Genomic DNA, 13,012 nt, shown 5'->3' on the forward strand with positions numbered 1-13,012 from the left:
TCCAGCCTTAGGGAATAAGCAAATCTATGGGAAGCCACTGCCTCACATCACACCTGAGCCACAAGACTCCACTGTCCTCATTTTATAGACAAATTGGAGATAAGGTGGTACAGTGGGTAAGGCATTTGGCTGCTAACCAGGTCAGCAATTCAAACTCACCAGCCGCTCTGCAGGAGAAAGATGAGGCAATCTACTTCCATAAGATTTACAGCCTTGAAAACTCTATTGGGTTCACCATGAATCAGAATTGACTCAATGGCAGTGGGATTTTTGGTTTTGGGGCTAAGGAGGGTGAGATATTAGCTCAAGGTAACCATCAGGAAGCATTAGGCTAGATGCCAGATCTCCAGACTCAAAATTCAATGTACCTTCTCCATCATCCCCTGCGTACAAGTCTCCAGAATTTCAGCTAGCAAGTGAAACTGATTCCTGCATGGACCCCTTATCTTGTATACCAGATTCTCATTGCCCACCTGACTCTAAAGAAGCCCTAATGAGAAATGAAGTCCTTGTTTTACAGCAGCTCTCAGGTGCAGGGAGCAAGTCTGACCCCAGCACCACAGGAGCCAACTTTAACCCCAGCCACCCTGCCCTGCCCAACTCTCCAGAATTCATGCACTTCCTTACTCGTTCGACAAAAACTTACAAAGCTTCTAGTGGTGCCTGGTCTTTGGCTAAAGATATAAACCAAACCAAAACCAAAACCAAAACCAAATTCATTGCCATGGAGTCGGATCTGACTCATAGTGGCCCCTCCTTGGGCTTCTGAGGCAGGATCTCTATGAAGTAGATTGCCCAGTCTTACTAGTGGGTAAAACCAGTTTTGATTCCTGCTGTCATGGAGCTTATAGAGGGGACATTTCTTGACTAGTCACACTAATGAATAAGCAATTACAAACTGAAAGAAGTGTTCAGAAGGGCAGGAAGACAGGCTAATAAAAGTCTATGTTACAGGGGCCTGACCTAGAACATAGGGAAGAGTTCCTTGAGGAAGGCAGGCCTGAATTGAAAAGCTGAAAGATGAGGAGTTAACTGGCTAAAAGGTAGGAGGCAGTTTGGGACAGAAGAAACAGCATGAGCAACTCCAAGTTCTGTGGCAGGAGTGCATAAGACACATTCAAAGGAGCCAAAGGGGCACTTTTGAGAGAAAGTAGAGGAAAAAGTCACCAGCAATTCATTCTGGAGGGAGCCTGGGTGCCACTCAGGGCTCCTGACAATCCAGTTCTTCGCCACACAAGAAAAAGGTCTTGTGTGGCTTCTTTCTCCTCTTCCCAGCACAATGGTGGCATAAAAGGTTATGAAATCCTCACCTTCCACAAACAGTAGTTACAGACACTGTGGCACAGCAGATGTCCTTCAGGGCCAGTGACACTCAGTGAGGCCAGGAGGGGTTAAGCACAGAGGGAGCCGACAGCACATTTGCTCTAGCAGCATTTTTATTTACAAACAGCAATTTCCATGGACTTTATTTATACCATAAAAAAGCCATTTACAAGCAAGAAACAAGGATTCATCAGAACAAAATTAAGCAGCACTGAAATATTCATGTCACAAATCTAAAACAAAATGAATACAAGAGTAAAATATCATTTGAATAAATAGTCTTAAAAGTCATGCTATAAAATAATCCTTAATGGCAAGTTACTAGTTGATACAGCATCCGCTTAGCTAGCTTCATTTACTTCATATGGTGATGAAGTGTGGAGTTGTGAGGTTACCAGTTTATATTGCAAGATAATGACACTGTGTTAAGTCATTCAAATTGCTCAACCATTTATAACGGAAAAAAAGGTTAGCCCTACTAATAAAAGTGGTGAGAGAGATGGTTTTCACATTAGGAAAATGGTCATTCTCAAACAAACCAGGTAAGTTACCTCTTACTATAGTCAGGGCAGCAACCAAAGGCTTGGGCAGCAAGTCCAAAGGTTGAATTCACAGCATACTTGTCACTGAGGGGCAGCAAGAGGTCTGTTTACTGAATCCACTACACAGAGCGCCTAGAGAGGCTCACTCCAGGACTTGATCGAGAACGACAACAGCCCTGTCTGTGCCAGACCCAGGGAGGGAACCGGAGAAAACAGCTTCTCTTCTGGACCAAGAAGTCAAGCACTGAGCAGAAACAGTGGAAACACTCTGGCACTTACTGAAGAAGATGTATGTGATGTGTGACAACCATTACAAATTTGGAACAATGTGAATGACTTTTCTGAACCTTTAGTTCAGTCGCACTGAGTATTACGAAATCTATGATTTATGAACTAGATAGTTTCATATAAAGAATTTACACAATTCCCCAATACTTTCATATATAAAATTTAATAAATAACCCTGACCAGTCTAGAAGCACCATTCAAGGGGCGTGTGCCCTTGGAAAATAGTTTAGGTGTTGCATATTTGAGTCCCTTTCAGTGGAGGCTTCACAGGAAACCATTACAGATTTTGACAATAACGACGATGACAACATAAAAATCACAGTAACTAATAGAAAAGTTGTTAAAATAAAATACACTGATCTCTTCAGAGTAAAGCTCATTCATGTGGATGGTTTTTCTCCCAGCCCTTGCTTTGTGTTCCTGCAAGTTCTTCCTAAAATCTAGTTAAAAACAAAAATAAAAATAAACCACACACAAAAAAATATGCAGGCCTATGGTCTGGGCTAAGGGAAAAACAAAGACTTGGTTATGACTGCTATTATTAGAAAAGACATCTACTCATGCTCTGGAAGATTATTTAAAAAAAAGAAAAAAAAAGAACAACTATCAATTTAGTTCCTACAGTATATTCCGCTTAACAGTGAACTGAACAGTATCCTTTCTGCTGTTTAAAAAAAAAAAAAAAAAAAAACCAAAGCAGAGCCAATTGGGAGGCTTTCCGCTGACCAAAAAATTGTCACCAGATACTGTATTTACAAATATAATTTCTAAATGTATTTACAGCTGTAGTAGAAATTATAGGATAGCGAACTGATTAGAACAAAAGTAACTGTTTAAAACCACAAACATTAGTAAAAGTATAAAATTCTCTGTTTCACAGTTTGTAATAACAGGTTAAACAACTACAGAAAAGGACGCTGTCACTGTCTTCACATTGTCTACGTGTCGGGAAAAGGTAGCTCAAGGAGAGACTCAATTATGAACAAGCCTATATGAATTCAGGATATATTTTACTGTAAAAGATTTCTTCACATATCACTTTATCTTAATTGATTTCTGCATCTGTTATAATTGAAACATCTAACCTAAAACTGTACAGAAATAGGGACTTTGCTTTCCAAAAAGAGTTGCTCTAAGGAGTTACACAGCGTATTTCATCTGCAGAGACATGAAGTGAACTTCGGGGAGAGAACGTTTCTGTTCTGTGGTCATGTTAATCCTCCTGGCACATCCTCATGTGACAAGGCACAATTAACTGCTGCTGCCCGGTTGAATGGAGTTAATCTTTCACAGCCATGCACACTGGGAAGCATGACGGTATGAACGCTCAGAAAGGCTACATAGCTCTGTGCTGGTCTACACGCTGCCTCCCTCGAAGCCCTGCGGAACTTTACAGTACTGTGTTATGGCTTGAGAATTCATTCTTAACACTGCTAGCAGTGGAAAGGGTAAAGTGTTAGCAACATGAATGGGAGCAAGTGAAACTTGCAAACTGTGGAATCATGATTACTAGAGAGAAACTCAATCAATTATCTGCCCCTTTAATAGTCCCATTACAATGTATGAACCTGAACTGTACAATCAAAGCAATGTTTATTTTTTGTCAGAGACAATTTTGGATAAGTCACTCTTTGGTAAACTCAAACCAGTTAAACAAATTTACAAGTACAAAGAACTCCATGTAAATAAGGTTAAAGACTGACACGATGACAAGAACCAGGACATTCGAGGTGCTCGCCCCAAGCGCCCTCCCCTCTTAACTTGCTTCACATATACTGCAGAATGCTCTGGAGACCTCTCAGAAGGCCCCAAGCCTGAGTGAAAAGGAGGTTCCTTCCCTGAGCCTGACCTCTCATGTCCTTGATTTGGGCATTTCTTGTCACAAATATAATTTGTATCAAAACACGATTTTTTTTTTTTGCACTTAATTCTTTAAAAAAAAATCAAAATCAAACTTATGTAAGGAAAAAGAATTCACAAACATTTACCTGAAACCCCAGAATATATTTAAGTGGGTAAACACTTGGGGTCTGGCCTCCCCTTGAGGCACACGGCTTTAACAGGAGTTGAACAAGTGCTTCAGGGAGAGAACAAACCCCTTCCTTAGGCAGTCTGACGAGGAAAAAGGCATACTATATACCCGATTTAGCAAGAGCCACTCCTTTGGAGCAGCAGGAGTTAGAGTGTAATCTGTACGTAGTAACACTGATGTGTAAGTGCAGCAGTTCACATGCGAGCAGATCCTGTGTGCTAAAGAGACGCTACTGCACAGCTACCCCCCCCAGGGGTCTATTACACACAAAGGGCTCCAATGATTTTTTTTTTCTCTTAAAAAAAAAAGTAAAACTAAAAACCCACCATTATTTGTATTTTAAGAGCCAAAAAAGCATGGAAAACCAGCAAACGTCTATTTTTTGTACTCTTTCAACTTAACTCATAGCCTATGAGGTTGGTCTTTTCAGTTTTGTTTTTCTTTCCAATGGTGTTGCTGTTCTCCCATGGAGAACTGTTGGTTGTGAGTTTTCAAAGCCAAGGTTCTCAGAGAGTCTAGAGCACTGACATCCCAACAGCAGCCTAAAGCACAAACTCACAACCAAATTACTCACAAAATCACTCTTTGCCAGAGTATACAGTACCAAAGCAATCTGGTAAAGCCTGCTTTGTATGCTAGATGCACACATGTGAGCAAAATATAGAACTGAAGACATTTCCTAAGGTACTACTAAAACATTATTCACATAGGACTCAGGTAAGTTTTCATACAGTAATGTTTGCCAGCACATACTTTTGAGGTCTCTTTTCAAGCTATGAATTCAACAGAGGAAAAAAATTGTAATTCACTATTACCATTAGGTTTCACATTTTCTATACTATACTGACCTAAAAGACACTTAACGTAAAAATAGCACCACATGACCAAAAAACGGTGACACACACACAGATTTGGTGACACACAGAGTTTCTTAGAGGGCTTTTTAACTGTTGGTTTCTTTAAGCAGGAAACACTGAGAGAGTGGGGGAGCCAATGAGGCTCTCATTAGCACACACAATACTAAGATAGAGATATTGCTTGCAATTCCCATAGAGTGTATGTATCTTTACAAAAAGTACAAATTCCAAGTTCTGCAGTTTCCCTGGGAACTGCATGTAGAAAAAGTTGCTGTGCACCTGAACTGGCTGTTTGCAAAGAGAAAGAAAAAAACACAACACTGCTTGGAGAATTTTGTAGACAGAACTACAAATTCCTTTCCTTTAGTGCGAGTACTAATGTGTGGTAGAGAGTGATTCGATTTAGTTACCTGGTATATATGTTTCTACAGTACGGAAGGAAGGTAGATTCATAGGCCAGTAAAAACATTGAAAAATCACTGCTCCTTTGGGGTTGGCTAATATAACACTACAATATGTAAAAAGATCAGCACCACAGGTCATCCAGCTCACCAACTGGACAACTAACAAAAATTCCAAACGTTTTCCAACTAGAATACATTTTATGGCATTTGGTTTATGTATTTGTTATGAAGCAGAGCTATGAAGACTGTGATTTGCTTTGCTTGCTTTTGGACACAATGATTAATATATATGAAAATCATTAACATTCTTTTGTAAGGGAAACAAAGGGGCAAAACCCTAACATATTAGGTAGAGATGAGACAGAGTCAAAAGCCCTGTTCACATTGTATTAAATTATATATTCCTCTTACATTCACCTCAACTAGAATAAAATCAAATTTGAGAATGTATATATACTATATATATAATAATCACTTTATTATATATATATATATAAATTGTCTAACTACCCCCTAAATGTAATTTTAAATTAGAAAAGGTTACCCATTTGAATCGGCTGACAGTATCCTAGTTTCTCTCGGTGTAAACGCACTGATGCCAGCACACACAATGAGAGTATGCCTCTTGGCAGAAAATGTAGGGTCAACCAGTTGGCATAGCTAAATCACTGGCAGATTTCAGATTCAAGAGTTCAGCCAGAGAGGAATACTGTGAGCCTGTGTTTTCCCTGGATATGATGCCCTTCATGCTTTGAGCTCCTTGGGGGAGAAAGGATAAACACAATGAAGTGTTCCATCCAGAAACCTTAGGAAAAACTGCCAAGAGACCAAGAGATTTCCAGATGGTGGGGCAAACCAAAGATTACAACAAAGCAAATCACAAATATGCATTGATTAATGTGCTTTGTTTGGGTGCACTTCTTTACCATCTTAATCAGGAGCATCAGACACTGTGTGGATTTCCATCCGGGAATCTAGGGCCATCTCTGAGGCCGATGCATCATTTTCTAGTTTCTGTTCCACATACATATCTGTTCCCTCAGGGGACTCAATGCGACTCCTGACTTCAGCTATGCCTGGGTGGTTTTTCCGCAGGTGTTGGTTGAGGGTACCTTGGAATGGAAAGCACTTCCCACAAATCTCACAGCGGAATGGTTTATCATCAGTATGGCCCCGGATGTGGTATTCGAGCTGGTCCTTCCGTGTGTACTTCTTGCCACAGAACTTGCACACAAAGGGGGTGATTCCCATGTGGAGTCGCATGTGTCTGTCAAGGCTTCCTTTCTGGTTGAAGGACTTTCCACAGTAAATACAGATCAACCTCTCATTGTATGGGTACCAGTGACCTCTTGTACTCCTCTCCCGGGGACTGCTCTCATACCCAGGGTTATTCACCATAGCCTCGCTGTCAGACCCCTGCACCAAACCCTGCAGGTCACTGTGCAGATGGACAGACAAAGCCCGCTTCTGGCGGGCACGCCCTCCTCGGAAACAGCTCAGCATGGACCTGGATGGGCTGGAATTACTCAAACTTCCAAAAGCTTCTGATACGCTGGTCGGCTGTGAGGCTGTTTGAGAGTAGGAGTATGCGTGCTGCAGCACAGAGCCATAGGAGCCCACGTTCACTGCCACAACTTGTTCCCCATCAACCATCTCGGTGTGGTACCCATCATCACCCAAGGAGGAGCTGTCAGAACAGCTGGGCCGGTCAGACTTTTCCATCTTCACTTTCACCTCAGTGATCTGGCTCTCCCTCACCAGTAGATCCCCTTGCTCATGGTCCCCCTCTATCTGAATCTCATACTCAGAAACGCTTCCACTGCTACCTCGGTCCGAGTGCCCTTCCTCCTGTAAGCGGCTGCGCAAAGCTTTGCTGGGAGTTGTCTCCATCCGAAGATCACTGCTTGTGGTGGGCTGCCGCATCTGAGAGCAATAAGGAGGAGAGATTTCAACTGGGTTGGCAAAGAAGCTGCTGTCTTTAACTCCATTACGACTCTCTGGATTCTCTTCAGCACCGACAGTAACAGAGTCAACATCTCCAACACTGATTTTTGAATGGATGCTCTCTAGGATCTGCGTGCACTTGTCAATGACACACTGCATCTGAAGAAAGCTGGCTGCAGTCAGAAAACTGACAACATCCTTCAGCTGCAAGGACATTCTTCCAGTGTAACAAAATGAAAGCAACTGTTCAAACACATTGGGATTTTTAATCACTGATATTGACAAGCCACTCATGGTATTTAACGCTGAATGGTCCCGGAAATATGGGGAGCTGGCAGCAAGAACTGCTTTGTGGGCTCGGAATGGCTGACCCTGAATGTGGACAATGATGTCACATAGTTTCCCTTGCAGACGGAGTTCGTTTAGCTGGCTCAGAACGGTGCTGCTGTACTCGGGCACATCAAACTGAATAAAACTGCTGCTGTCCATTTCTACTGACATGAAGCGTAATCTGCAGAAAGAGAGAGTTTTCACAATTCACTATTAACGCCTCACTAAGTACAAGTGGCATAAATACAAGCTTACAAAAACACCTCTACCACCAGTGTAGCCATTACACCTCCTCAGGTCTGCCTGAGAATTCGTCCTCTTGCTTATTATTACTAGTCTCCCAAGTCTCGGTTAATTCACCTAAAGCCAAATAGCCTAATGATCACTTAGCCTATGCTCTGGTGGCGAAGTGCCTAAGGCATTTGAAGGCTGGCAGTTCAAACCCACCAGCCACTCCTCGGAAGGAAGGTAGGGTAATCTACTTCTGTAGAGATACTGCCTCAGAAACCCAAGGAGGGGTCACGATGAGTCAAATAGACTTGAAGGCAGTGAGGTTTTCTGTTTGTTTTTTTTCCTTTATATTCAGTTAGCATTCATCTTAATCAAAATGCAAACATTTTATACTCAGTATTAGCTCTGATTGAGAATTTGGTATCCTTTCAGGAAAAGAAAATTTTTTTCCTTGTTCCACATACTTTTGAGGATTCGAAGTACTTTTTTAAAAAATAAGTAAACTCATCTAAAGACTGTGTTGCCTTGGATTTGTATTTCTAATTGGCATTTTTTAAGGATATAGTACACTGAGTGTAATAAATCATGCTAAATCCTTTTTAGTATTACTGTCTTGGTTTGCACTTTTTGTTCTTAGGTTTAGCGTACCTTCATATCCTACTTAGGTTGGTAATTCATAAAGCAATGCCCAGTCCCTCCCAATGAAGAGTTATTTTTAGGCAAAAAACGCATAATGGGTGCCCCAAAGTACACTGACCTCTGCTGCGACTCAAAGCTCTGGCCTACCTAGGCCAGTGTCCCTTTCTCTTGCTAGACTCGGCAGCACTAAATTGCAAAAAATTGCTTACTATATACAGCCCTGGCTGCATTCTCTGAACAAAACACAACAATATTAGATCTTAAAATTACATTTTAAGTTTCATAAACTCAACCAACAGAAATTTAAGTACCTCCTGAATAACTACTGAATCAGAGAGAAAATAAAAATGAAGTAAAACTATTCAGAAAATAGAAAACTCACATCAAAATTGTACCAAGAGGATTTAGGAGGGAAGTTACTATGCCTTCAACTTACTTGAAGATGCATCAAAACAAATAAATAAACAAGGTAGATAAGTGATGTGATAAAGCAAATACAGTAAAATGTTAATAACTAAATAGGCTCCTGATGATGATAACATGGATTTTACTGTAAAACTCACTTAATTTTTCCTGTATGTTTGAGAATTTTCATAACAAAATGTTGGGGTTTTGAAAAAAGTGACAAAAAAAAATTGCAGAACAGGAAGTCAGTACCTCAGAAGTTTTCATTACTAAAGAATAATGGAAAACAGTATGGTCCTTCTTCAAAAAGTCAGAGATAGAAATCATTTGATCCAGCAATCCCATTCATAGGAATATATCCTAAAGACGTGAGACCCAGACATGAATAGATATATGCACACTCATGTTCACTGAAGCACTATTTATAATAGCTAAGAGATGGAAACAACCTAAGTGCCCATCAAGAGATGAACGGATAACCAAACTAGAGTACATACACACAATGGAATAAATACTACGCAACATTAAAGAATAATGAAGAATCAGTGAATCACCTCATACTGTAGATGAACTTGAAGAACATTATGCTGAGTGAAATAAATCAATCACAGAAGGATAAATATTGTATAACTTGACTACTGTAAAAAGTCAAGGAAAAGTTTACACAGAGAAGGAAATTTTCTTTGTTGGTTACCAGGCATGGGGTGGGGGGAGGAAAAATAGATAATGAAAAGACAGGTTTGATATAGGCGAAGGGATTTAAAAAATAAAGCAAGAAAATTAGCCATTAGTTGATAGTGTTTGAAGCTAGATTATGGGCACGTGGAGGTTCACTGTACTAGTTTTTGTTTGAAATATTTTATAATAATAATAATACAGATAAATGTACAAATTTGTAATTATAACAGTTTATAAAGATTTTTTAAATTCTGGAAAAAATATTTTTTATACAAATTGTAAAAAATAATAAAGGATAAAAATAAATAAAATCACTCAAGAAGTTAGAAGAGAACAACGAATTAACGCAAAGAAAGCAAGAAAAAAAACTAATACAGAGAAACAGTAGATGATCAGAGAATTTTCACCAGACAAGATACCGTGCGACTAAATCTAAGATTCTTGGCAGAAAAGGATTAATCAGTTTAAAAGGCTAAAACACTTTAGTCAAAGAGGAATATTGTGCCCTTATTACCTGATTTATGATTTGAAATCTGTAAAAAATGGACATGTTTTCAGGATCACATGAATTGGCAGAATTGAGTAAAAAGAAACAGAAGTGCCAAAGCACAAACGATCTTCAGACTGCTCAGTGTCCTAACCAACACTAAACCCAGAATCTAAATTGATTCTGACTGTAGCGACCCCCAGTGGGTTTCCAAAGCGGTAAACCTTGAAGAAGCAGATTGCCCCATGTTCCTTCCATGAAGCAACTGGTGGGTTTAAACCCCCAGATGCACATAAAAACATTTAAAGCATCTCAGTTTGTATGCTGTAACTCCGATATCAGAAGCTGACAAACAAAATAAAGAAGAATACTGTCAACTTCATTTAAGAAAACAGATTTTAAAGCATGATAGAAAATACTAGTAAATATGATCTATTAGATTAAAATAATATTTTACGATCAAGTGAGGCTGTTTCATGAATGTAAGGATGACCACATATTAGGAAATATACCAATATAATTCTTAACATCAGTAAGTCAAAGAAGAAAAACCATACGACCAAATCAATGTTATGTCAGAAATGCATTGAGAAAGTTAAGTATGTTCTCAGACTAAGGAAAAACTAGTAAGCTAGGAGCAGAACAATACTTTCATAAATACATACAACAATCAACTTCAAATAGCAATATCATCCTTATTATGTCTGCATTTCCCAAAAACGTATTTAGCAGAATCAAGCCCATGAGCTAGCCCTAATACTCTTAACATCTTAGGTATTCAAAAATATTTTGGCTTAACAACCCAGCTGAAGAGTCCTGCAGAAAAGAATTGTTTAAATCAGCCATTTTCAAATTCATTTAAGCAAGGAACAAGTCTCTCAAGAAACATGTATTGTCTTAATTGTCTAGTGCCACTATAAAAGATATACCACAAGTGGATGGCTTTAACAGGAATTTATTCTCTTACAATTTAGCAGGCTAGAAATCCAAATTCAGAGTGCCAGCTCTAGGGGCTGGATGAAGGCCCCTTGACCTTGGGCTTCAGCTCTGCCTCTTGTTCCCGGCCCAGTGAAACTGGAGACATCTCCTAACTCAGGCAGCTGCTGGCTGCTGAGGCTGACAAACCCAAGGTCAGCAAGTAAAATGGCACAATCCCAAGACTGGCAGGCAACATGGCACATCAATGGTTCAAGTCCAGGAACTGGAGATGACAACTCAGACAAATGCATGATCCAAAATGTGTCAAACAGCTCAAGACTTTCCTCAAAGCTTCTCCATATATACCGGAAGCAGGCCACACCCCAAAGGCAACTAATGAGCTGCTTATTGCAGATTCTACCATGGAACTGATGACCTCAACACAGGGAATAACCACCTTAAGCTGCCAAGCCTCTCAAAACTATGGCCCAGCCAAATTGACATACTACTTTAATTACCATACATACTAATATTCCAAAGAATTAGTGTTGCCTGGAGCACACTCTAAAGAGCTCTCGTGGCATAGTGGGTAAGGTACGTGGCTGCCAACCAGAAGGTCAATGGTTCAAACCCACCAGGTGGGGAGACAGGAGGAAGATGAGGCAATCTACTTCTGTAAATATTTACAGCCTTGGAAACCCAATAGGAATCCTATGAGTTGGAACTGACTTGATGGCAGTGGGTTTTGTTTTGATTTTTTAGGAGCATACTCTGGTAAACACATTGGTAATGGCATCCTATCAATACCTGGGTCAGTACAAGGTTGTGTGCCATTATTGTTCTTACTTAACATTGTTCTGGAAGTTCTAGCCAAAGCATTAAGAGACAATTAAGGCATACAGCCATCAGAAAGAAGGAAATAAAATTACTACTGCATGCGGATGTTATCATTTACAGAGAACACAAAATAATCACTTGAGAAAAAAATGTCAGAATCAGGGTATATTAACTGGAGGGTTTCAAAAACAATTTTACATAAAAAACCAGCTATGTGATGCAATCAACCACTTTTATATGGCCTTTCTCAGCATGGTCTTGTAACAACCACCAACTATTTGGGTGGGATTATGTAAACAAGGTGCTTATGGCCCAACAAGGGGATTGGACAGCTTGCTAATAATGCAAATAAGGTTCATGGCACCCTTGTGGGGGTGGGGAGGGTGGTGTTAGGTGCCATCAAGTTGGCTGCGACTCATAGCGACCCTATGTACAACAGACGAAACACTGCCCAGTCCCGTGCCAGCCTCACAATCCTTACTATACCTGAGCCCATCGCTGCAGCCAGTTTGTCAATCCATCTTGTTGAGGGCCTTCCTCTTCACTGACCCCCCATCTTACCAAGCAAGAGATCCTTCTTCAGGGAATGGCCCCTTCTAACATGACCAAAGTAGGTGAGACGAAGTCTGGCCATTCTCGCTTCCAAGGAGCATTCTGGCTGCACATCTTCTGGGACAGATTTGTTAGGTATCTTAGCAGTCCGTGGTACTTTCAGTATTCTTCACCAACATCACAACTCAAAAGCATCAACTCTTCTCCAGTCTTCCTTATTCATTGTCCAGCTCTCACATGCATATGAGGTGACTGAGTTGGGTTAGGCATACCTTAGTCTTCAAAGAGACATCTGTGCTCTTCAGCACTTTAAAGAAGTCTTTGCAGCAGATATGCCCAGTGCAACACATCATCTGATATCCTGACTGCTGCTTCCATTGGTGTTGATTGTGGAACTAAGTAATGAAATCTTTAACAACTTCAATCTTTTCTCCATTTATTGTGATGCTGCTTATTGGTCCAGCTGTGAGGATTTTCATTTTCTTTATTCTGAGATGTAATCCGTAGTGCAGTCTAAAGTCTTTAATCTTCATCATCAAGTCATC

At 40.2% G+C, this 13,012-nt stretch overlaps 1 protein-coding gene across 1 annotated transcript; it reads right to left on the reverse strand.

The window, feature by feature from the left end:
• Window positions 1–6,376: 6,376 nt before the first annotated feature.
• Window positions 6,377–7,897, reverse strand: ZBTB34 (zinc finger and BTB domain containing 34). Its single transcript, XM_007944325.2, has one exon. The coding sequence runs from the start codon at window positions 7,889–7,891 to the stop codon at window positions 6,377–6,379; it is 1,515 nt and encodes a 504-aa protein (XP_007942516.1). The 5' UTR covers window positions 7,892–7,897.
• Window positions 7,898–13,012: the final 5,115 nt, after the last annotated feature.

Source organism: Orycteropus afer, unplaced genomic scaffold (genome assembly GCF_000298275.1).
Source record: "Orycteropus afer afer isolate SDZICR_OR568_19922 unplaced genomic scaffold, OryAfe1.0 scaffold00123, whole genome shotgun sequence".
Taxonomy (NCBI): Eukaryota; Metazoa; Chordata; class Mammalia; order Tubulidentata; family Orycteropodidae; genus Orycteropus; species Orycteropus afer.